The 26,326-nt window shown below is 63.8% G+C and overlaps 1 protein-coding gene across 1 annotated transcript; it reads right to left on the reverse strand.

Moving 5' to 3' along the window:
- Nucleotides 1-736: 736 nt before the first annotated feature.
- LOC134509442 (neurexin-1-beta-like) lies at nucleotides 737-26,025 on the reverse strand (the record flags this gene model as incomplete). Its single annotated transcript, XM_063321979.1, is given in 7 exon segments — nucleotides 737-1,199; nucleotides 1,201-1,682; nucleotides 7,976-8,054; nucleotides 10,526-10,845; nucleotides 15,584-15,673; nucleotides 23,834-24,005; nucleotides 25,844-26,025. Coding segments are annotated over 7 exon segments (1,788 nt in total), but the record flags the coding sequence as incomplete, so codon positions are not given.
- Nucleotides 26,026-26,326: the final 301 nt, after the last annotated feature.

Here is a 26,326-nt window from a genome sequence, read left to right on the forward strand (position 1 = left end):
GCCTCTCCCGGAGGGGCGGGGCCAGGAGGAGGCGGCGGCGGCGGCGGCAGCGCCCCCGGCGGCGGGGAGGACCCGGAGGGGTCGGAACCCCTTTATGGGGGGGAGGGGTTTGGGGGGTTTGGGGGGGTCCCGGGGGGGTTTATGGGGGAGGGGGGGTTTGGGGGGGTCCCGGGGGCGGCGCAGGAAGAGGCGGAGCGCTGTACGAAGTATAGAACCGTGTATTCCTCTGTGCGCGGCGGGGGGGGGCCGGGGGTCTCGGGGGAAGGGGGGGGGGGGGGAGGGGGTTGAGGTGGGGGGGGGCCCCTCTTTGGGGGGGGGGGAGGGAGGGGGGAAGGGGGGGGATGAGGGGGTGTCCCGACCCCCACAGGGTTTTTGTTTTTTTTTTTTGTTTTTTTTTTTGCGAAATTAAAAAATAAAACCCAACGAAAGACCCGGGGGGGGGGCGGTAAAAAAAACGGTTCGGGGGGTGGGGGGTTGGGGGGAGCGGAGGGGGGGGGGTGTTGTCCCACGTTTTTTCCCCACCACCCCCCCCCCCCAACCCCCCCGACACTCTCCGAGACCCCTCTCTGAGCGCCTTCCCCCCCCCCCTTCCCCCCCCCCCACCTCGAGGCGTGCGGGGACCCCCCCCCTCCCCGCGCCCCCTCTTCCCTTTTTTTGGGGGGGGGGGAACGACGACACGCGGGACCACAGAGGTGCCACCCGTTGGGGGGGGGAGGGTGACGGTGCTCGGTGTCACCCTGGGTGGGGGGGGGGGGGGGTTGTATCTTGACGGGACGGGGGGGCCCGTTTATTTTTTTTTTTTTTTTTTTGGGGTGGGGGGTGGGGGTTGGGTGTTTTGGGGGGGGGGGAGGGGGGCGGCGGTGCGTGGTTTCCCCCCCCGCCCCGTCAGACGTAATATTCCTTGTCCTTGTTGCGTCGGGCCTTGCCGGGCGCTTTGGGGGGGGCGGGGGCCGCTTTCTCTTTGGGGATCCCCCGGCCAAGGGGGTTCCTCCCACGGCGTGAGGGACCCCCCCCCCGGCGCCGCCGTTGGTGTTGGGGGCGTTGGGGGCCGCCGCCGCCGCCCCGATGTAATGGCGGCTCTGGTCCACCTGGTAGGAGCCTTCGTCCCTGTTGCGGTACTTGTACATGGCGTAGAGGAGGATGAGGATGCAGAGGGCGGCGGCCGCCACGATGCCCACCACCATGCCGGTGGTCCCCCCCCGCTTCCCGCACCACCTCCACGGCTCCGGGGGCGGCTGCTGTGGGGACAGCGGGGGGACGAGGGGTCACGGGGGGAGCCGTCACCCGTCCCCGTCCCGCCGAACCCTCCCGCGGGTGCCTCTCGCCCGCCGGCACCAGCCCCGGCAAAGGGACGGCCACCACGGTGGGGACGGTGACCTCGGCCGCCCCTTCGGCCTGGCTGGCCGTGACCTCGTGGTGGCCGTCGTGGTGGCCCCGGTTGTCGTCGTCGTCGTCGTCGTCGTCGTCGTCGTCGTTGCGGCGGGAAGCGGTGATGTCACCGCCCTGCCCCGCGAAGTCCTCGTCGTCGGCCGGCGGCAGGTTGGGGTCGGCGGCTTCGCCCGAAGCGAAGCCCGAAGGCTCCTCGCAGTCGGGGCCGCAGCCGGGGGGGACGCGGGGGGCGGGCGGCGGGGGGGAGGACGCGACTCCCCCCCCCGGGGACGCCGGCAGCACCAGCTCCCCGCCTGCGGAGACACAAACGGGACGGGGGGGGACGGGGACGGGGACGGGGGGGGGACCGGAGGAGGAGGAGGGGGGTCAGACCCCGCCGCCAGCCCCCCCTGGCCCCCCGATTCCCCCCCTCCCCGCCGCCGCTCCTCGCCGGCACGATTAGCATTTACTCTTAGTATTACTATTATTACTATTATTATTATTATTATTATTATTAATAATATTAATGTTTTTTTTTTTTTTAGCTAATTTTTTGTTCTCTCTTTTTTTTTTTTCTTTTTTTTTTTTTTTTTTTTTTTTTTTTTTTAAAAGAGCAAACCGCGGCGCTGCCGTCAACTTACATCGCGGGATGGGGCCGGGTGATTTTAGCGTGGAGGAAAAAGAAATTGCAGGAAGGAAGGGAAAGCACACAAAAAAAACCAAAAAAAACCAAAAAACCAAAAAAAAAAACAAAAAACCAAACCCAAAAAAACAACAACAACAACAACAAAAAAAAACCAAACGAAAACCAAACAAAAAGAAAACCAAAACCAAAGAAGAAAAAAAAAAAGAGAAGAAAGAAAGTAAAAAAAATAAACCAAAAAAAGAAAGAGAAGAAAAGAACAAAAAGAAAAGAAGAGAGAGACACTCGGTGAGAAGGTGCCGCCGGCCGACCCCCTGTGGCGCCTGCGGCCTGCGGCCGGGGAGCAGCCACCCAGCCTGCCGTCGTCCAGCCGTCCGTCCGTCCAGCCGTGAGTCCCTCATCCGTCCAGCCGTCCATCCGTCCCTCCATCCATCCGTCCATCCATCCATCCCTCCAGCCAGCCGTGAGTCCCTCATCCATCCATCCGTCCGTCCATCCATCCATCCATGAGTCCCTCATCCATCCATCCACCCATCCCTCCAGCCAGCCGTGAGTCCCTCATCCATCCGTCTGTCTGCCCGTCCGTCCATCTGTCCGTCCGTCTGTCCGTCCGTCCATCCCTCCATCCCTCCCTTCATCAATCCGTCCATCCGTCCATCCATCCGTCCATCCATCCATGAGTCCCTCATCCATCCATCCATCCATCCATCTGTCCATCCATCCATGAGTCCCTCGTCCATCCATCCATCCCTCCCTCCATCCATCCCTGAGTCCCTCATCCGTCCGTCCATCTGTCCGTCCGTCCGTCCGTCCATCCATCCATCCATCCATCCCTGAGTCCCTCATCCATCCGTCCATCCATCCATCCATCCATCCCTGAGTCCCTCATCCATCCGTCCATCCATCCATCCGTCCATCCGTCTGTCCATCCATCCATCCATCCATCCATCCATCCATCCATCCGTCCGTCCATCCATCCATCCACCCATCCATCCGTCTGTCCATCCATCTGTCCACCCATCCATCCGTCTGTCCGTCCGTCCATCCGTCCAGCCATCCGTCCATCCGTCCATCCATCCCTCCATCCATCCGTCCATCCGTCCGTCCATCCGTCCATCCATCCGTCCATCATCCATCCATCCATCCGTCCATCCATCCATCCATCCATCCACCCATCCATCCATCCATCCGTCTGTCCGTCCGTCCATCCGTCCAGCCATCCGTCCATCCGTCCATCCATCCCTCCATCCATCCGTCCATCCGTCCGTCCATCCGTCCATCCATCCGTCCATCATCCATCCATCCATCCGTCCATCCATCCATCCATCCATCCACCCATCCATCCATCCATCCGTCTGTCCATCCGTACATCCATCCATCCATCCATCCATCCGTCCATCCATCCATCCATCCATCCATCTGTCCATCCATCCATCATCCATCTCTCCATCCCTCCCTCCATCCATCCATCCATCCATCCATCCATCCATCCATCCCTCCATCCCTCTGTCCATCCCTCCGTCCATCTGTCCATCCGTCCTGGAGTCCATCCATCCTGGAGTCCATCCATCCATCCCTAAATCCATCCTCAAATCCATCCATCTGCCCTGGACTGCGTCCGTCCGTCCTTGAATCTCTCCATCCGTCCATGTGTCCGTCCAACCTTGGCTCCATCCAACCTTGACTCCATCCATCCCCGCGTCCCTCCCTGTGACCAGCCAGCGTCCATCTGTCCTTCCGGCCAGCCCTGCATCCGACTGCGGCCCATCCCTGTGTCCATCCCCCTTGGATCCAACTCTGTCCATCCCTGTGTCCATCCCCCCTTGGATCCAACTGTCCATCCGTCCGTCCCTGTGTCCATCCCCCCTTGGATCCAACTGTCCATCTGTCCGTCCCTGTGTCCATCCCCCTTGGATCCAACTCTGTCCATCCCTGTGTCCATCCCCCTTGGATCCAACTCTGTCCGTCCCTGTGTCCATCCCCGCTTGGATCCAACTGTCCATCTGTCCATCCCTGTGTCCATCCCCCCTTGGATCCAACTCTGTCCATCCCTGTGTCCGTCCACCTTTGCCATCCATCATCCATCCGTGGATCCAGTGTCCATCTGTCCTTCCATCCATCATCTGTCCATCCATGAATCCATCATCCATCCCTCATCCATCCTTCTGTCCAGCCATCGTCCTTCATCCATCTGTCCATCCATGAATCCATATTCCGTCCATCCTTCCTTCCATTGTCCATCCATCCATCCCTCTGTCCGTCCGTCCATCCCTCCACCTGTCCATCCCTCCATCCATCCATTCCTCCATCCATCCATCTGTCTGTCCATCTGTCCGTCTGTCCATCTGTCCATCCATCCATCCCTCCATCCATCTGTCTGTCCATTCATCCATCTGTCCATCTGTCTGTCCATCCGTTCATCCATCCATCCCTCCATCCGTCCATCCATCATCCATCCATCCATCCACTCATCTGTCCATCTGTCCATCTGTCTGTCCATCCATCCATCCGTCGGTCCATCCATCCGTCCACCCATCCATCCATCCGTCCATCTGTCTGTCCATCCGTCCATCCCTCCATCTGTCCATCCCTCCATCCATCCATCCATCCATCTGTCCATCTGTCTGTCCATCCGTCCATCCCTCCATCTGTCCATTCCTCCCTCCCTCCATCCATCCATCCGTCCATCCATCTGTCCATCCATTCTTCCCTCCATCCCTCCATCCATCCATCCATCCCTCCCTCCATCCATCCATCTGTCCATCCATCTGTCCATCTGTCCGTCCATCCATCCATCCGTCCGTCCGTCCGTCCATCCATCCATCCATCCATCCCTGCCTCCCTCCAACCGTCCGTCCATCCACCCGTCCGTCCATCCATCCATCCCTCCATCCGTCCCTCCATCCCTCCATTCATCTCTCCATCCCTCCATCCATCCGTCCGTCTGTCTGTCCATCCATCCATCCGTCCATCTGTCCAACCCTCCATCCCTCCATCCATCCATCCATCCCTCCATCCATCCATCCGTCCATCCGTCCATCTGTCCATCCATCCATCCGTCCGTCCATCCATCTGTCCATCCGTTCATCCCTCCATCCCTCTGTCCATCCCTCCATCCGTCCATCCATCCATCCGTTCATCCCTCCATCCCTGCCTCCCTCCAACCATCCATCCGTCCACCCGTCCATCTGTCCGTCCGTCCGTCCGTCCATCCCTCCATCCTCCGGCCCCTTCCCCCCTCCGTCTCTCTCTCCGTCCGTCCGTCCGTCCGTCCGTCTCTCCGTCCATCTGTCCGTCTGTCCCCCCCTCCTCCCCCCCTCCTGCCCCCCCCCCGCTGCCGCCCCTCCCCCCTGTGACCCGGGGGGACCCAGGCGTCCGGGGGACGCCCCCGACCCCCCCCCAACCCCCCCTTCCCCAGGGCGCTGGGGGACACCCGGGGGTGCCGGGGGGGACCCAGGTCTGGGGGGGATGGGGGGGGGGGGACACCCATGGGTGCCGGGGGGGTGGGGGGGGGACACGCACACCCAGGCGCCCGGGCGAGGGGAAGGGTGGGGGGGAGGGGAGGGTCCTCGCACGAGGACCCCGGCGGCAGCGGGCGTGCGAGGGCCTCGCACGCTGGGGGGTGGGGGTGACCCCCGGACTCCGGGTCCCCTCCCTGTCCGTCCGTCCGTCCGTCCGTCCGTCCGTCGGGGCGGGGCCGAGGCTCGCGCGGGGCACACGCGTGTGCGCGAGGTGGGGCACACGCGTGTGCGCGGGGCTGGGGGGGGGGGCGGTGGGGGCGTGCGAGGGGCGCGTGGGCGGCTGCGCGGGCACGGGAGGGGGAGCAGCCGCCTGCCCCCGCGGCCCCTCGGCCGCCCCCCCGGGCACACGCGTGTGCGGGGACGGGCGTGAGCAGCCCTGGTGCACGCGTGTGTGCGTGTGAGCAGCCCTGGTGCGTGTGAGCGGCTCTCGTGCATGCATGTGCACTTGTGTGTGCATGTGAGCAGCTCTTGTGCACGCGTGTGTGCGTGTGAGCAGCCCTTGTGCGTGTGAGCGGCTCTCGTGCACGCCTGTGCACGCGTGTGTGCGTGTGAGCAGCTCTTGCACACGCGTGTGTGCGTGTGAGCAGCCCTTGTGCGTGTGAGCGGCTCTCGTGCACGCCTGTGCACTCGTGTGTGCGTGTGAGCAGCCCTTGTGCGTGTGAGCGGCTCTCGTGCACGCGTGTGCACTTGTGTGTGCGTGTGAGCAGCTCTTGTGCACACGTGTGTGCGTGTGAGCAGCCCCTGTGCACACGTGTGTGCGTGTGAGCAGCCCTTGTGCGTGTGAGCGGCTCTCATGCATGTGTGTGCACTCGTGTGTGCGTGTGAGCAGCCCTTGTGCGTGTGAGTGGCTCTTGTGCACACATGTGCACTTGTGTGTGTGTGTGAGCAGCTCTTGTGCACACGTGTGTGCGTGTGAGCAGCTCTCGTGCACGTGTGTGCATGTGTGTGTGTGAGCAGCGCTCATGCACATGTGTGTGCACGTGTGTGCGTGTGAGCAGCTCTTGTGCACATGTGCGTGTGTGTGAGCAGCTCTCGTGCAAGCGTGTGTGCGTGTGGAGGCGTGTGAGCAGCTCTCGTGCATGAGTGTGCACACGTGTGTGCGTGTGAGATTAGCTCTTGTGCATGTGTCTGTGCGTGTGAGCAGCTCTCGTGCACGAGTGCACATGTGTGTGCGTGTGAGTAGCTCTTGTGCACGTGTCTGTGTGTGTGAGCAGCTCTCGTGCACGAGTGCACGCGTGTGTGTTTGTGAGCAGCTCTCGGGCACACGTCTGCATGCGTGTGAGCAGCTCTCGTTCATGTGTGCGTGCGTGTGAGTAGCTCTTGTGCATGAGTGCACATGTGTGTGTGCGTGTGAGCAGCTCTCGTGCACACGTCTGCGTGCGTGTGTGTCAGCAGCTCTCGGGCACACGTGTGCATGCGTGTGAGCAGCTCTCGTTCACGTGTGCGTGCGTGTGAGTAGCTCTTGTGCATGAGTGCACATGTGTGTGTGTGTGAGAGCAGCTCTCGTGCACACGTGTGTCCAGGCATGTGAGTAGCTCTTCTGCACGAGTGCATGTGTGCGTGCGTGTGAGCAGCTCTTGTGCACACGTGTGTGAGTGTGAGCAGCTCTCGTGCACATGTGTGTGTGTGAGCAGCTCTCGTTCACGTGTGCGTGCGTGTGAGTAGCTCTTGTGCACGAGTGCACATGTGTGTGTGTGTGAGCAGCTCTTGTGCACGCGTGTGTGCAGGTGTGTGAGCAGCTCTCGTGCACGACTGCACATGTGTGTGCGTGTGAGTAGCTCTTGTGCACGTGTCTGTGCGTGTGAGCAGCTCTCGTGCACGAGTGCACGCGTGTGTGTGTGTGAGCATCTCTTCTGCACACGTGTGCGTGTGTGAGCAGCTCTCGTTCACGTGTGTGTGTGAGTAGCTCTTGTGCACGAGTGCACGTGTGTGTGTGTGTGAGCAGCTCTCGGGCACACGTGTGCCTGCGTGTGAGCAGCTCTCGTTCACGTGTGTGTGCATGTGAGTAGCTCTTGTGCACGAGTGCACATGTGTGTGTGTGTGTGAGCAGCCCTTGTGCACGTGTGTGTGCGTGTGAGCAGCCCTTGTGCACGTGTGTGTGCGTGTGAGTAGCTCTCGGGCACACGTGTGCCTGCGTGTGAGCAGCTCTCGTGCACGTGTGTGTGTGCGTGTGAGCAGCCCTCGTGCACATGCGTGTACGCATGTGAGCAGCCCTCGTGCACGCACGTGCACGCGTGTGATCCCGTGTGCGCCTCCACCCCCCCGGCGTGTGCGAGGGGCCGTGTGCGTGTGTGCGTGTGCGCGTGTGCGTGTGTGTCGGGGGGGGCCGGGGGGAGGCGGTGTGTGTCGGGGGGGCTGGGGGGGAGGGGGTTGCCCCGGGCGGGCGTGCGAGAGCCTTCGCACACGCGTGTGCCCGGGGCGGCCCCGCGGAGGCGGCTCCCACCTGTGCCGGGCTCACACTCCTCCAGGTCCTCGTCGTCGCTCGGGCACTCGGCCGAGGCCACCAGCAGGTCGTCCGTGTTCTGGGGGGGGGACACACGCGCACATGGGGGTCAGCCCCACGGCGGGGACCCCCCCGCAACCCCCCCGCACCCCGGGACACACACACACGCACACGCGGGACCCATAAGTGGACCCAGGTGTCTGGGACCCCCCCCCCCCACCCCCGGCCATGGCCACGAGGGATCCAGGCGTCCCGGTGCCCCCCAAGTGGACCCACAGCTCTGGGACCCCCCCCTTGCCCCCCAAGTCTCAGGGGACCCCTAAGTGGACCCAGACGTCCGGGTGCCCCCCAAGTGGACCCACAGCTCTGGGACCCCCCCGTCACCCCCCAAATCTCAGGGGACCCCTAAGTGGACCCAGGTCTCCAGGACCCCCATTGCTATGGGGCACCCAGACGTCCAGGTGCCCCCCAAGTGGACCCAGAGCTCTGGGACCCCCCCCCGTCACCCCCCAGATCTCAGGGGACCCAGACGTCCGGGTGCCCCCCAAGTGGACCCACAGCTCTGGGACCCCCCCCTTGCCCCCCAAGTCTCAGGGGACCCCTAAGTGGACCCAGGTCTCCAGGACCCCCATTGCTATGGGGCACCCAGACGTCCGGGTGCCCCCCAAGTGGACGCACAGCTCTGGGACCCCCATGGCCACGAGGGACACAGACGTCTGGGTGCCCCCCAAGTGGACCCACAGCTCTGGGACCCCCCCCTTGCCCCCAAGTCTCAGGGGACCCCTAAGTGGACCCAGACGTCCGGGTGCCCCCCAAGTGGACCCACACCTCTGGGACCCCCCCCCTTGCCCCCCAAGTCTCAGGGGACCCCTAAGTGGACCCCAGTGTCTGGGACCCCCATTGCTATGGGGCACCCAGATGTCCGGGTGCCCCCCAAGTGGACCCACAGCTCTGGGACCCCCCCGTCACCCCCCAAATCTCAGGTGACCCAGACATCCGGGTGCCCCCCAAGTAGACCCAGGTGTCCAGGACCCCCATGGCCACGAGGGACCCAGACGTCTGGGTGCCCCCCAAGTGGACCCACACCTCTGGGACCCCCATGGCCACAGGGGACCCAGACCTCTGGGACCCCCCCCTCGCCCCCCAAATCTCAGGGGACCCCTAAGTGGACCCAGGTGTCCAGGACCCCCATTGCTATGGGGCACCCAGACGTCCGGGTGCCCCCCAAGTGGACCCAGGTCTCTGGGACCCCCATGGCCACGAGGGACACAGACGTCTGGGTGCCCCCCAAGTGGACCCACACCTCTGGGACCCCCCCCTTGCCCCCCAAGTCTCAGGGGACCCAGACGTCTGGGTGCCCCCCAAGTGGACCCACACCTCTGGGACACCCCCCCACCTCTGCCCCCCCCCCAAGTCTCAGGGGACCCATAAGTGGACCCAGGTCTCCAGGACCCCCATTGCTATGGGGCACCCAGACGTCCGGTGCCCCCCAAGTGGACCCACATCTCTGGGACCCCCCCCCCTCGCCCCCCAAATCTCAGGGGACCCATAAGTGGACCCTGTGTCCGGGACCCCCATTGCTATGGGGCACCCAGACGTCTGGGTGCCCCCCAAGTGGACCCACAGCTCTAGGACCCCCCTCACCCCCCAAATCTCAGGGGACCCAGACGTCCGGGTGCCCCCCAAGTGGACCCAGGTCTCGGGGACCCCCATTGCTATGGGGCGCCCAGGTGTCTAGGTGCCCCCCAAGTGGACCCAGGCCTCTGGGACACCCCCCTTGCCCCCAAAATCTCAGGGGACCCCTAAGTGGACCCAGGTCTCCAGGACCCCCATGGCCATGACGGATCCAGGCGTCCCGGTGCCCCCCAAGTGGACCCACAGCTCTAGGACCCCCCTCACCCCACAAATCTCAGGGGACCCAGACGTCTGGGTGCCCCCCAAGTAGACCCAGGTGTCCAGGACCCCCATGGCCACGAGGGACCCAGACGTCTGGGTGCCCCCCAAGTGGACCCACACCTCTGGGACACCCCCCCGCCTCTTCCCCCCCCCCAAGTCTCAGGGGACCCCTAAGTGGACCCAGGTGTCTGGGACCCCCATTGCTATGGGGCACCCAGACGTCCGGGTGCCCCCCAAGTGGACCCAGGTCTCTGGGACCCCCATGGCCACGAGGGACACAGACGTCTGGGTGCCCCCCAAGTGGACCCACACCTCTGGGACCCCCCCCTTGCCCCCCAAGTCTCAGGGGACCCCTAAGTGGACCCAGGTGTCGGGACCCCCATTGCTATGGGACACCCAGACGTCCAGGTGCCCCCCAAGTGGACCCACAGCTCTGGGACCCCCCCGTCACCCCCCAGATCTCAGGGGACCCAGACGTCCGGGTGCCCCCCAAGTAGACCCACACCTCTGGGACCCCCCCCTTGCCCCCCAAGTCTCAGGGGACCCCTAAGTGGACCCAGGTGTCTGGGACCCCCATTGCTATGGGGCACCCAGACGTCCGGGTGCCCCCCAAGTGGACCCACACCTCCGTCCCCCCCCCCAGCCCCCCGTTACCTGCGCGACGGTGTCGCGGAGGGTGGGCGAGCGCCCGCGGCGGGTGGTGGTGGTGGCCATGGTGGTGGTGGTCTCCATGATGGTGGTGGCCATGTCGGGGGGGGCGGGGGTGGCGCCGGGGGGGGCGGGGGGCGGGGGGGGTTCCCCCACCAGCCGCAGGTCGCCCTCCAGCCGCACCCGCGGGTGCCCCTCGGCCGCCAGCGCCAGCAGCTTCAGCCCGTTGTAGTAGAGCCCCGAGAGCTGGCCCTGGAAGGGGCGGCCGCGGTCCCGGCCCCCCACCCGCACGGCGGCCTGGCTGTTGAAGATGGTGAGCTGCCGGCCTGCGGGAGACACACGTGGCACGGGGGCGGGCCACGCACCAGCGCCCGCGGCGTGCGACGGCGCCGGGGCCGCCACGTGCGATGGCGCCGGGGCCGCGGCGTGCGATGGCGTCGGGGCCGCCACGTGCGATGGCGTCGGGGCCGCGGCGTGTGATGGCGTCGGGGCCGCGGCGTGCGACACAACGTGGCCGAGGGGGGCGTGAAGGCCTCGGGGCCCACAACGTGCGATGGCACCGGGGCCGTGACGTGCGACACAACATGGCCGAGGGGGGCGTGAAGGCCTCGGGGCCCGCAACGTGCAACGCACCAGGGCCACGACGTGTGACAGTGCCAGGGCCATGACGTGCGACACACCAGGGCCCGCAACGTGCGATGGCACCGGGGCCGTGACGTGCGACACAACATGGCCGAGGGGGGCGTGAAGGCCTCGGGGCCCACAACGTGCGATGGCACCGGGGCCGTGACGTGCGACACAACATGGCCGAGGGGGGCGTGAAGGCCTCGGGGCCCACAACGTGCGATGGCACCGGGGCCGTGACGTGCGACACAACATGGCCGAGGGGGGCGTGAAGGCCTCGGGGCCCGCAACGTGCGATGGCACCAGGGCCATGATGTGCGACACACCAGGGCCCGCAACGTGTGATGGCACCGGGGCCGTGGCGTGTGACACAATATGGCTGAGGGGGGTGTGAAGGCCTCAGGGCCCGCAACGTGCGATGGCACCAGGGCCACAACATGTGATGGCACCAGGGCCACAACGTGCGATGGCACCAGGGCCACAACATGTGACACACCAGGGCCATGACGTGCGATGGCGCTGGGGCCATGACATGCGACACACCAGGGCCACGACGTGCGACACAACATGGCCGAGGGGGGCGTGAAGGCCTCAGGGCCTGCGACGTGCGATGGCACCAGGGCCATGACACGTGACAGTGCCAGGGCCATGATGTGCGACACACCAGGGCCCACAACGTGCAATGGCACCGGGGCCTGCGACGTGCGACACAACATGGCTGAGGGGGGCGTGAAGGCCTCAGGGCCACGACGTGCGATGGCACCGGGGCCGTGGCGTGTGACACAATATGGCCGAGGGGGGTGTGAAGGCCTCAGGGCCCACAACGTGCGATGGCACCAGGGCCACGACGTGCGATGGCCCCGGGGCCACGACGTGCGACACACCGGGGCCGAGGTGCGTGCGAGGCACCAGGCTGCACTTGCACGAGGGCCGTGTGCGCGTCGCACGAGAGCCGCGGCCTGCCTTGCGTGCCTTGCGCCGGGCCGTGTCGCACGGGGGCCCCGTGTGTGTGTGTGTCGCACGTCCCTCCCTTGCACGAGGGGCCCCCCCCGGGGCCTCGCACCAGGACCAGCCCCACCCCCCCCAGCCCCCCCCCCATCCCCACCCCCGCCCGAAACCCCCCATCCCCCCCCATCCCCCTCCCCAAAACCCCCCGAAAACCCCCCAAAAATCCCCCAAACCCCCCCCAAACCCCCCAAAAATCCCCAAAACCTCCCAAAACCCCCCAAAAATCCCCAAAACCTCCCACCCCCCCCCCAAAATCGCCCCCCCCCTCCCCCACCCCGGGCGGCGGCGGTTAAAGGGACCCCAACGCCCCCCCCCGGCCCCTTTAACCCTCTGAGCTGCGCCGGGGGGGGGTGGGGGGGGCTCAGTTTGGGCCCAAATCGGCCACTTTTGGTTCATTTGGGGCAAGGGGGGGGAGGGGGGGGGGAGGGGGGAGGGTCCTGCCTGAGCGGGGCCGGGGGGGGGGGAGGGGGGGGCACGGGCCTCGTGAGCGCACGACAGGCGTGTGACGCGGCACAGGCGGGACGTACGCACACGCGTGACACAGCACATGCGTGACACAACACGCGTGACACGCGTCGGCCCTTGTGCACACACGTGTGACGCACCACACGCGTGTCACCGCAGACGCGTGACACGTGTCACACCACACACATGACACCACGTGTCACACCCCACACGTGTCACACAACACGTGACACAGCACATGCACGACACCACGTGTGACACAGCACACGTGTGACACACCCCACACGTGACACCCCACACGCGTGTCACCGCACACATGTGACACACCACACACAGCACACTCGTGTCACACCCCACACATGACACACACGTGTCACACCCCACATGACACACATGTGTAACACCCCACACGTGACACACCCCACATGACACACACGTGACACACCCCACACGACACACACATGTCACACCCCAGATGTGACACCCCACACATGACTCACCCAACACACGTGACACACCCCACACGTGTCACACCCCCACGACACACACGTGTCACACCCCACACATGACACATGTGTCACACCCCACACGTAACACACCCCCCACATGACACACACGTGTCACACCCCACACGTGACACACCCCACATTTGTCACACCCCACACGTGACACACACGTGTCACACCCCACACGACACACCCCACACATGACAGACCCAACACGCGTCACACCCCACACATAACACACCCCACACGACACATGTGTCACCCCCCACATGACACACCCCACACGTGTCTCACCCCACACGTGTTGCACCCCACACATGATGCACCCCACACATGACACACACGTGTCTCACCCCACACGTGTCTCACCCCACACGTAACACACCCCACAGGTAACGCACCCCACAGGTAACGCACCCCACACGTAACGCACCCCACACGTGACACACACGTGTCACACCCCACGTGTCTCACCCCACATGTGTCTCACCCCACATGTGTCTCACCCCACACATGATGCACCCCACATGTGACACACACGTGTCTCACCCCACACGTAACACACCCCACACATGACGCACCCCACACATGACGCACCCCACACATGACGCACACTTGTCTCACCCCACACGTGACACACCCCACACGTGACACACACGTGTCACACCCCACATGTGTCTCACCCCACGTGTCTCACCCCACACATGACGCACCCCACACGTGACACACACATGTCTCACCCCACACATGACACACACGTGTCTCACCCCACACGTGTCGCCCCCCACGCGTGCCCCACGCCTCCCTGGCGCGTGCCCCGGCCCTGCCGCCCGTGGGGGGGGACGGGACGGACACGGGACGCGAGGCTGCGGGTGGCTCGTTAGTCCGCGGCTCATTAGTTGGGGGAGGGGGGGTGTCATTAGCGGGGGGGGGGGGGGGGGGTCATTAGCGCGCGTCACTAATTAGCGGGGGGTCGTTAGCGCGGGCGTTAGGGGGCTTTAGCGGGTTTTAGGGGGGGGTTTAGGGGGCGGCAGCACTCACAGGGTTAAAGCGCGGTTTAGGGGGGCCGTTAAGTTCGTTAGTGTCCCTTTAACCGGGCGGTTAATGAGCGTTAATGAGCGTTAATGGGGGGGGGGGCCCCACACACACCACACACCCCCCCGGCCCCAAATATGTGGGTCCCGGACGTCCGGCTCCCCAAATCCGTGGGGGTTCAAGTGGCTGGGTCCCCAAATATGTGGGTCCCGGGCGTCGGGGTCGCCAAACATGTGGGGCACGGACGCCGGGGTCCCCAGATCTGTGGGGCCCAGACGCCGGGGTCACCAAACATGTGGGTCCCAGATGCTGCGGTCCCCACATATATGGGGCCTGGACACCGGGGTCCCCATATATGTGGGTCCCAGACGCCGGGGTCCTCTGATCCGTGGGGCTCAGGTGTCTGGGCCCCCAGATATATGGGGCCCGGACGCCGGGGTCCCCAGATCTGTGGGTCCCCCAAACACGTGGGTCCCCAAACGTGTGGGTCCCAGATGCCGGGGTCCTCAGATCTGTGGGTCCAGGATGCCGGGGGCCCCAAACATGTGGGGCTCGGACGCCGGGGTCTCCAAACACGTGGGTCCCGGGCACCGGGGTCCCCAGATCTGTGGGTCCCCAAACATGTGGGTCCCCAAATGTGTGGGTCCCGGACTCCTGGGTCCCCAAACATGTGGGTCCCGTATGCCTGGGACCCCAAACATCTGGGACCCCAAACATGTGGGTCCCGGATGCCGGGGTCCCCAGATCTGTGGGTCCCCAAACATGTAGGTCCCGGACTCCTGGGTCCCCAAACATCTGGGTCCCCAAACATGTGGGTCCCGGGCACCGGGGTCCCCAGATCTGTGGGTCCCCAAACATCTGGGACCCCAAACATGTGGGTCCCGGACGCCGGGGTCCCCAGATCTGTGGGTCCCGGACTCCTGGGTCCCCAAACATCTGGGTCCCCAAACATGGGGGTCCCCAAACATGTGGGTCCCAGGCACCGGGGTCCCCAGATCTGTGGGTCCCCAAACATGCGGGTCCCCAAATGTGTGGGTCCCCAAACATCTGGAACCCCAAACATGTGGGTCCCGGACGCCGGGGTCCCCAGATCTGTGGGTCCTGGACTCCTGGGTCCCCAAACATGTGGGTCCCGGACGCCGGGGTCCCCAGATCTGTGGGTCCCGGACTCCTAGGTCCCCAAACATGTGGGTCCCGGGCACCGGGGTCCCCAGATCTGTGGGTCCCCAAACATCTGGGACCCCAAACATGTGGGTCCCGGACTCCTGGGTCCCTGGATCTGTGGGTCCCCAAACATGTGGGTCCCGGGCACCGGGGTCGCCAAAGGCGGGGGTGCCCCAGATCCGGGGGGGCCCGGGGGGGCGGGGGCGGGGGCCGGGGGGGGTGTGTGGGGCGGGCGGCGGGCGCTGGTTGTGGGGCGAGTTACCTTTGTCGAGCAGCCACTCATCGACCACCCGCCCCAGGCGATAGGGGATGCGCTGCCGCGCCAGCGCCAGCCGCTCGCTGTCCCCGCTGCCTTGGGAGGGAGGAGAAGAGCGTTACCCCCCCGCGGCCACCGCGGCCACCGCGGCCACCAGCCACGCCACCCCCACGGCCACCGCAGCCACCGCGGCCGCCAGCCACGCCGCCACCGGGGCCACCGCGGCCGCCGCCGCCAGCAGCGACAGCAGCGACAGCGTCGCCGTGGATCACTGCGGCCACCGGCGACAACGCCACCGTGGTCACTGCGGCCACCAGGGCCACCAGCGACACCACCACTGGCACCACCATGGTCACTGAGGCCACCAGCGACACCGCCGCCGGGGCCACTGGGGCCACCAGGGCCACCACGGCCACCGCCGACACCAGCGACACCATCACCATGGTCACTGCGGCCACCAGCAACACCGCCACCGGGGCCACCATAGTCACCAGGGCCACCAGGGCCACCACTGACACTGACACCAGCACCACTGTGGATCACTGCGGCCACCAGTGACAACGCCACCGTGGTCACTGCGGCCACCAGGGCCACCAGCGACACCACCACTGGCACCACCATAGTCACTGCGGCCACCAGTGACACCGCCGCCGGGGCCACTGGGGCCACCAGGGCCACCACGGCCAACGCCAACACCAGCGACACCAGTGACACCAGCGACACCAGCAAAACCGTCACCATGGTCACTGCGGCCACCAGCGACACCGCCACTGGGGCCACCATAGTCACCGGGGCCACCAGGGCCACCACTGACACTGACACCAGCACCACTGTGGTCACTGTGGCCACCAGCGACACCGCCACCAGGGCCACCAGGGCCACCACGGCCACCAGCGACACTGCCACTGTGGATCACTGCGGCCACAAGCGACAACGCCACCGTGGTCACTGCGGCCACCAGGGCCACCAGCGACACCACCACTGGCACCACCATGGTCACTGCGGCCACCAGCGACACCGCCACTGGGGCCACTGGGGCCACCAGGGCCACCATGGCCACCGCCGACACCAGCGACACCAGCAAAACCGTCACCATGGTCACTGCGGCCACCAGTGACACCGCCACTGGGGCCACCGTGGTCACCAGGGCCACCAGGGCCACCATGGCTACCACTGACACTGACACCAGCACCACCGTGGTCACTGTGGCCACCAGCAACACTGCCACCAGGGCCACCAGGGCCCCCACGGCCACCAGCGACACTGCCACTGTGGATCACTGCGGCCACCAGCGACAATGCCACTGTGGTCACTGCGGCCACCAGGGCCACCAGCGACACCACCACTGGCACCACCATGGTCACTGCGGCCACCAGCGACACCGCCACTGGGGCCACCATGGTCACCAGGGCCACCAGGGCCACCATGGCTACCACTGACACTGACACCAGCACGACCGTGGTCACTGCGGCCACCAGCAACACCACCACCGGGGCCACCAGGGCCACCACAGCCACCATGGCCACCACTGACACTGCCACTGTCACCACCGTGGTCACTGCGGCCACCAGCAACACCGCCACCGGGGCCACCAGGGCCACCAGGGCCACCACCGCCACCAGCAACACCGCCACCGGGGCCACCACAGTCGCCAGGGCCACCATGGCCACCACTGACACCGCCACTGGCACCACCATGGTCACTGCGGCCACCAGCAACACTGCCACCAGGGCCACCATGGTCACCAGGGCCATCACGGCCACCAGCGACACCGCCACCGGGGCCACCATGGTCATCAGGGCCACCATGGCCACCACTGCCACTGCCACCGGCACCACCATGGTCACCAGGGCCAGCACGGCCACCACAGCCACCGTTGACACCACCACCGGGGCCACCATGGCCACCGCGGCCACCACTGCCACTGCCACCGGCACCACCACGGCCACCACTGGCACTGCCACTGGGGCCACCGTGGCCACCATTGACACCGCCACCAGGGCCACCACGGCCACCGGGGCCACCACGGCCACCGTTGACACCGCCACCGGGGCCACCATGGCCACTGCGGCCACCATCAGCGCCACTGTCACCACCGGCACGGCCACCGTGGTGTGGCCGCGGTGTCACCGCTGGTGTCACCGTGGCGGGACGATGGTGGCACCACTGGCGTCCACCGCGGTGTGGCCACCGTGACGTCACCGCTGATGTCACCGCGACGTGACCACGGTGTCACTGCTGATGTCACCAGGACGTGACCATGGTGTCACCGCTGACGTCACCGCAACGGGACCGTGATGTCACCGCTGATGTCACCATGATGTGACCACGATGTCACTGCTGAGGTCACCATGGCACCACCGCGGTGTCACTGCTCATGTCACTGTGACGTGACCATGATGTCACCGCTGATGTCACCGCGACGGGACCATGATGTCACCGTGACGTGACCATGATGTCACTACTGATGTCACCGCGATGGAACCATGATGTCACTGCTGATGTCACCATGATGTGACCATGATGTCACCACTGAGGTCACCAGGACGTGACCATGATGTCACTGCTGATGTCACTGCGACATGTCCATGATGTCACTGCTGATGTCACCGCAGTGGGCCCATGGTGTCACCGCAACATGACCATGGTGTCACTACTGATGTCACCATGATGTGACCATGATGTCACCGCTGAGGTCACCATGGCACCACTGCCGTGTCATTGCTGACATCACCGCGATGGGACCATGGCGTCACCAAAAAACGACCATGATGTCACCGCTGATGTCACCACGACGTGACCATGATGTCACTGCTGATGTCACCACAATGGGACCATGGTGTCCCCGCTGATGTCACCGCGACATGGCCACAGTGTCACCGCTGAGGCCACCGCGACGTGACCATGATGTCACCGCTGATATCACCACAATGGGACCATGATGTCACTGCTGATGTCACCGCGATGGGACCATGATGTCACCGCTGATGTCACCGCGACATGACCACGATGTCACTGCTGATGTCACCGCAATGGGACCATGGTGTCACTGCTGATGTGACCGTGACATGACCATGATGTCACCGCTGATGTCACCACAATGGCACCATGGTGTCACTGCTGACGTCACCGCGACGTGACCACAGTGTCACCGCCGAGGCCACCGCGCCGTGACCACGATGTCACTGCTGACGTCACCGCGACGTGACCATGATGTCACCGCTGACGTCACCGCGCCGTGACCACGATGTCACTGCTGATGTCACCGCGATGGGACTGCGGTGTCACCGCTGACGTCACCGCGCCATGACCACGATGTCACCGCTGATGTCACCGCGACGTGACCATGATGTCACCGCTGACGTCACCACGCCGTGACCACGATGTCACCGCTGACGTCACCGCGCCATGACCACGATGTCACTGCTGATGTCACCGCGATGGGACCGCGGTGTCACCGCTGACGTCACCGCGCCGTGACCACGATGTCACCGCTGACGTCACCGCGCCGCGCCCAGGGGGTCTCGGCTGCCGTCCCCAGGCCCTGCCCGCGGTGGCCCCCGCGGCGTCGGGGCCGGTTTTGGGGGGGTTTATGTGGATTTTAGGGGGCGTTAGAGGGGGGGGGAGGGGCCCGTCGCTGCCCTTCGTTAGTGCCCTCGTTAGTCGGGTCCTTAATTAGGGGGGGGGTCGTTAGCGCGGGGGAGGGGGGGGCTCTGGGGTGTCTCTGGGTCCCTATAGGTGCTACAGGGGGTACATGGGGCCCTATAGGGTGCTATAGGTGCTATAGGGCTGTCTATAGGGTGCTATGGGTGCTATAGGGCTGTCTATAGGTGCTCTAGGGTGCTCTAGGGGTACTATAGGGTGCTATGGGTGCTAGAGGGCTGTCTATAGGGTGCTCTAGGGCTGTCTATGGGTGCTATAGGTGCTAGAGGGGTGTCTATAGGGTGCTCTAGGGCTGTCTATGGGTGCTATGGGTGCTAGAGGGCTGTCTATAGGGTGCTCTAGGGCTGTCTATGGGTGCTATAGGTGCTAGAGGGGTGTCTATAGGGTGCTCTAGGGCTGTCTATGGGTGCTATGGGTGCTATAGGGGTGTCTATAGGGTGCTCTAGGGCTGTCTATAGGGTGCTATAGGTGCTAGAGGGCTGTCTATAGGGTGCTCTACGGCTGTCTATGGGTGCTATGGGTGCTAGAGGGGTGTCTATAGGGTGCTCTAGGGCTGTCTATGGGTGCTATAGGTGCTAGAGGGGTGTCTATAGGGTGCTCTAGGGCTGTCTCTGGGTGCTATAGGTGCTATAGAGGTGTCTATAGGGTGCTCTAGGGCTGTCTATGGGTGCTATAGGTGCTAGAGGGCTGTCTATAGGGTGCTCTAGGGCTGTCTATGGGTGCTATGGGTGCTAGAGGGGTGTCTATAGGGTGCTGTAGGGCTGTCTGTGGGTGCTATGGGTGCTAGAGGGGTGTCTATAGGGTGCTCTAGGGCTGTCTATGGGTGCTATAGGTGCTATAGGGGTGTCTATAGGGTGCTCTAGGGCTGTCTATGGGTGCTATGGGTGCTAGAGGGGTGTCTATAGGGTGCTCTAGGGCTGTCCATGGGTGCTATGGGTGCTAGAGGGGTGTCTATAGGGTGCTCTAGGGCTGTCTATGGGTGCTATAGGTGCTATAGGGGTGTCTATAGGGTGCTATAGGGGTGTCTATAGGGTGCTATAGGTGCTCTAGGGGTGTCTATAGGGTGCTCTAGGGCTGTCTATGGGTGCTATGGGTGCTAGAGGGGTGTCTATAGGGTGCTCTAGGGCTGTCTGTGGGTGCTATGGGTGCTATAGGGGTGTCTATAGGGTGCTATAGGACTGTCTGTGGGTGCTATAGGTGCTCTAGGGTGCTCTAGGGCTGTCTATGGGTGCTATAGGTGCTAGAGGGGTGTCTATAGGGTGCTATAGGGGTGGTATAAGGGTGTCTATAGGGTGCCATAGGTGCTACAGGGGCACTGTAGGGTGCTCTAGGGCTGTCTATAGGTGCTACAGGGGTGTCTATAGGTGCTACAAGGGTATCTATAGGGTGCTATAGGTGCTATAGGGGTGCTGTAGGGTGCTCTAGGACTGTCTATAGGGTGCCATAGGTGCTCTAGGGGTGCTATAGGTGCTATGGGGGTGTCTATAGGGTGCTGTAGGTGCTACAGGGGTGTCTATAGGGTGCACTAGAGCTGTCTATAGGTGCTATAGGGATGTCTATAGGGTGCTATAGGGGTGCTATAGGGTGCTATAGAGGTGTCTGGCATTACTATAGGGTGCTATAGGGGTGTCTATATGGTGCTACAGGGTGCTATAGGGGTGTCTGTCGGTACTATAGGGTGCTGTAGGGGAGCTCTAGGGTGCTCTAGGGCTGTCTGTAGGGTGCTATGGGGTGCTATGGGGTGCTCTAGCTGTCTATAGGTGCTATAGGGTGCTCTAGGGGTGTCTGTCGGTACTGGAGGGTGCTCTAGGGGTGCTCTAGGGTGATATAGGGTGCTCTAGGGAGCTAGAGTGCTATAGGGCTGTCTATAGGGTGCTATAGGGAGCTCTAGGGGGTACCTGAGAGGTAGAGCTCGTGCAAGGGGCCGCTATAGGTGCTCTAAGGCTGTCTATAGGGTGCCATAGGTGCTGTAGGGTGCTCTAGGGCTGTCTATAGGTGCTCTAGGGTGCTATAGGGGTACTATAGGGTGCTCTAGGGCTGGCTGTCTATAGGGTGTCATAGGTGCTCTAGGGGTGCTATAGGGTGCTCTAGGGCTGTCTATAGGTGCTATAGGGATGTCTGTCGGTATTATAGGGTGCTATAGGGGTACTATAGGGTGCTCTAGGGTTGTCTATAGGTGTTATAGGGGTGTCTGTCGGTACTATAGGGTGCTCTAGGGCTGTCTATAGATGCTGTAGGGTGCCAGAGGGGTACTCTAGGGTGCTCTAGGGGTGCCTATAGGGTGCTCTAGGGCTGTCTATAGGGTGCCATAGGTGCTCGAGGGGTGCTGTAGGTCGCTCTAGGAGTACTCTAGGGTGCTCTAGGGCTGTCTATGGGTGCTATAGGGGTACTATGGGGTGCTGTAGGGGTACTATAGGGTGCTCTAGGGCTGTCTATGGGTGCTCTAGGGGTACTATAGGGTGCTGTAGGGCTACTATGGGGTGCTCTAGGGCTGTCTATAGGTGCTCTAGGGGTACTATAGGGTGCTCTAGGGCTACTATGGGGTGCTCTAGGGCTGTCTATAGGGTGCCATAGGTGCTCGAGGGGTGCTGTAGGTCGCTCTAGGAGTACTCTAGGGTGCTCTAGGGCTGTCTATGGGTGCTATAGGGGTACTATGGAGTGCTCTAGGGGTACTATAGGGTGCTATAGGGGTACTATAGGGTGCTATAGGGCTACTATGGGGTGCTCTAGGGCTGTCTATAGGTGCTCTAGGGTGCTCTAGGGGTACTATAGGGTGCTCTAGGGCTGTCTGTGGGTGCTCTAGGGCTACTATAGGGTGCTCTAGGGGTACTACGGGGTGCTCTAGGGCTGTCTATAGGGTGCCATAGGTGCTCGAGGGGTGCTGTAGGTTGCTCTAGGGCTGTCTATGGGTGCTATAGGGGTACTATAGGGTGCTATAGGGCTACTATGGGGTGCTCTAGGGCTGTCTATAGGTGCTCTAGGGTGCTCTAGGGGTACTATAGGGTGCTCTAGGGCTGTCTATGGGTGCTCTAGGGCTACTATAGGGTGCTCTAGGGGTACTACGGGGTGCTCTAGGGCTGTCTATAGGGTGCCATAGGTGCTCGAGGGGTGCTGTAGGTTGCTCTAGGGCTGTCTATGAGTGCTCTAGGGGTACTATAGGGTCCTCTAGGGCTGTCTATGGGTGCTCTAGGGCTACTATGGGGTGCTCTAGGGCTGTCTATAGGTGCTCTAGGGTGCTCTAAGGGTACTATAGGGTGCTCTAGGGGTGCCTATAGGGTGCTCTACGAGTCCTATGGGGTGCTCTAGGGCTGTCTATGGGTGCTCTAGGGGTACTATAGGGTGCTCTAGGGCTGCTATGGGGTGCTCTAGGGCTGTCTGTAGGGTGCCATAGGTTCTCGAGGGGTGCTGTAGGTTGCTCTAGGGCTGTGTATGGGTGCTCTAGGAGTACTATGGGGTGCTCTAGGGCTACTATGGGGTGCTCTAGGGCTGTCTATAGGTGCTCTAGGGTGCTCTAAGGGTACTATAGGGTGCTCTAGGGGTGCCTATAGGGTGCTCTAGGGGTACTACAGTGTGCTCTAGGGGTACTATGGGGTGCTCTAGGGCTGTCTATAGGGTGCCATAGGTGCTCGAGGGGTGCTGTAGGTTGTTCTAGGGCTGTCTATGGGTGCTATAGGGGTACTATGGGGTGCTCTAGGGGTACTATAGGGTGCTCTAGGGCTACTATGGGGTGCTCTAGGGCTGTCTATAGGGTGCCATAGGTGCTCGAGGGGTGCTGTAGGTCGCTCTAGGAGTACTCTAGGGTGCTCTAGGGCTGTCTATGGGTGCTATAGGGGTACTATGGGGTGCTATAGGGGTGCTGTAGGTTGCTCTAGGGCTGTCTATGGGTGCTATAGGGGTACTATGGGGTGCTATGGGGTACTATAGGGTGCTGTAGGGCTACTACGGGGTGCTCTAGGGCTGTCTATAGGTGCTCTAGGGTGCTCTAGGGGTACTATAGGGTGCTCTAGGGCTACTATGGGGTGCTCTAGGGCTGTCTATAGGGTGCCATAGGTGCTCGAGGGGTGCTGTAGGTTGCTCTAGGGCTGTCTATGGGTGCTATAGGGGTACTATGGGGTGCTCTAGGGGTACTATAGGGTGCTGTAGGGCTACTATGGGGTGCTCTGGGGCTGTCTATAGGTGCTCTAGGGTGCTCTAGGGGTACTATAGGGTGCTCTAGGGCTACTACGGGGTGCTCTAGGGTGCCATAGGTGCTCGAGGGGTGCTGTAGGTCGCTCTAGGAGTACTCTAGGGCTGTCTATGGGTGCTATGGGGGTACTATAGGGTGCTCTAGGGCTGTCTATAGGTGCTCTAGGGTGCTCTAGGGGTACTATAGGGTGCTCTAGGGCTGTCTATGGGTGCTCTAGGAGTACTATGGGGTGCTCTAGGGTGCTCTAGGGCTGTCTATGGGTGCTCTAGGGCTACTACGGGGTGCTCTAGGGCTGTCCATAGGGTGCCATAGGTGCTCGAGGGGTGCCGTAGGTCGCTCTAGCCGTACTCTAGGGGTGCTATAGGGCGCCGTGGGGCGGGTGCGCGTGTGAGGGGGGGGGGTGTTACCTGGGGGGTAGCGCTCGTGCAAGGGGCCGCCGTCCACCTGGAGGGTGGCGTTGCCGCCGCTGCGGGTGAAGCGGACGACGTGGAAGCGCCCGTCGCTGACGGCCGCCCCCCGCTCCTCCAGGGCGATGTCCTCCGTCCCCACGTTGAAGAGCACCCCCACGGCCCCCTGCGCCTGCCGGGGGGGGGGGGTCCGAACGGCACCCGTGGGTCACAGCCCCCCACCGGCACCCCCACCACCACCCCCCGCCTCCTCTGCCCCACGCCTCTGCCCCGCCCCCCCCCCCTACCTCGGGGGGGCCTGGTCCCTCCATGGCCTTCAGTGTGTCCCCCCCCCCCGCCACCATGCGGAGCTGCAGGATGGCCCCCCATAGCGCCCCATAGCACCCCCATAGCGCCCCCATAGGACCCCATAGCCCCCCCATAGTGCCCCCCATAGGACCCCATAGCCCCCCCATAGCGCCCTCCATAGGACCCCATAGCCCCCCCATAGTGCCCCGTAGGACCCCTTAGGCCCCCCATAGGACCCCTTAGGCCCCCCATAGTGCCCCGTAGGACCCCTAAGGCCCCCGCATAGGACCCCATAGCCCCCCCCATAGTGCCCCATAGGACCCCCACAGCCCCCCATAGTGTCCTGTAGGACCCCTTAGGCCCCCATAGCCCCCCCATAGGACCCCCATAACCCCCTATAGGACCCCACAGTCCCCCATAGGACCCCATAGCCCCCCATAGTGCCCCGTAGGACCCCTTAGGCCCCCATAGCCCCCCCATAGGACCCCCATAATGCCCTATAGGACCCCATAGCCCCCCATAATGCCCCATAGGACCCCACAGCCCCCCATAGTGTCCTGTAGGACCCCTTAGGCCCCCATAGCCCCCCCATAGGACCCCCATAACCCCCTATAGGACCCCATAGTCCCCCATAGGACCCACCAGGACCCCCATAGCCCCCCCATAGGACCCCATAGCCCCCCATAGTGCCCCATAGGACCCCTTAGGCCCCCCATAGGACCCCATAGCCCCCCATAGCCACCCCCAGGACCCCATAGCCTCCCCGTAGGATCCCATAGCCCCCCATAGTGCCCCATAGGACCCCATAGCCCCCCCATAATGCCCCTTAGGACCCCCTAGCCTCCCCATAGGACCCCCATAACCCCCTATAGGACCCCATAGCCCCTCCATAGGACCCCATAGCCCCCCCATAGTGCCCCATAGGACCCCCCAGGACCCCCTAGCCCCCCATAGGACCCCTATAACCCCCTATAGGACCCCATAGCCCCCTCCAGGACTCCCTAGCCCCCCATAGGACCCCTATAACCCCCTATAGGACCCCATAGCCCCCCTCCAGGACCCCCTAGCCCCCCATAGGACCCCTATAACCCCCTATAGGACCCCATAGCCCCCCCCAGGACTCCCTAGCCCCCCATAGGACCCCTATAACCCCCTATAGGACCCCATAGCCCCCCCCAGGACTCCCTAGCCCCTCCCATAGGACCCCTATAACCCCCATAGGACCCCATAGCCCCCCCATAGGACCCCTATAAACCCCTATAGGACCGCATAGCCCCCCCCCAGGACTCCCTAGCCCCCCCATAGGACCCCTATAACCCCCATAGGACCCCATAGCCCCCCATAGTGCCCCATAGGACCCCATAGCCGCCCCATAGTGCCCCGTAGGACCCCTTAGGCCCCCCATAGGACCCCATAGCCCCCCCCAGGACTCCCTAGCCCCCCCATAGGACCCCTATAACCCCCATAGGACCCCATAGCCCCCCCATAGGACCCCTATAAACCCCTATAGGACCCATAGCCCCCCCCAGGACTCCCTAGCCCCCCCATAGGACCCCTAGCCCCCCCATAGGACCCCATAGCCCCCATAGTGCCCCATAGGACCCCATAGCCGCCCCCATAGTGCCCCGTAGGACCCCTTAGGCCCCCCATAGTGCCCCATAGCCCCCTATAGGACCCCCTAGCCCCCCGCCCCAGTGCCCATAGGCCCCCCCCGGCCCTTACGATGTGGAGCTGCAGGAAGTCCCCGAGCCCGGCCGCGCTCTCCACGCGCAGCAGGACGGCGTCGCGCTGGTGGGTGCTGAAGCCCAGGGCCAGGCGGTCGGCGCGGGTGCTGGGGCGGTCGTTGGGGGGCCACGTGTAGGTGATGAGGGCCCCCCCCTTGCCGAAGATGTAGGTGGTGCCCGCTGCGGGGGGGGGGGGAAGGGGAGATGGGGGTCAGCTGGGGGGAGTTGGGGGGGTCCCAGCAGCTTGGGGGGGGGGGGGGGGGGCAGGCACACGACACCCAGGGGTCTGGGGGGACCCAGGGATGCGGGGGGGGGGGGGGTCCACAAGATTTGGAGTGGGGGGGGAGTCCCAGCATCCATAGCCCCCCCATAGGACCCCCCCCAGGACCCCCAGCATCCATAGCCCCCCCATAGGACCCCTCCCCGGGACCCAGCATCCGTAGGCCCCCATAGCCCCCCCATAGGACCCTCCCCAGGACCC

The sequence above is a fragment of the Chroicocephalus ridibundus genome, unplaced genomic scaffold (assembly GCF_963924245.1).
Source record: "Chroicocephalus ridibundus unplaced genomic scaffold, bChrRid1.1 SCAFFOLD_672, whole genome shotgun sequence".
NCBI lineage: Eukaryota > Metazoa > Chordata > Aves > Charadriiformes > Laridae > Chroicocephalus > Chroicocephalus ridibundus.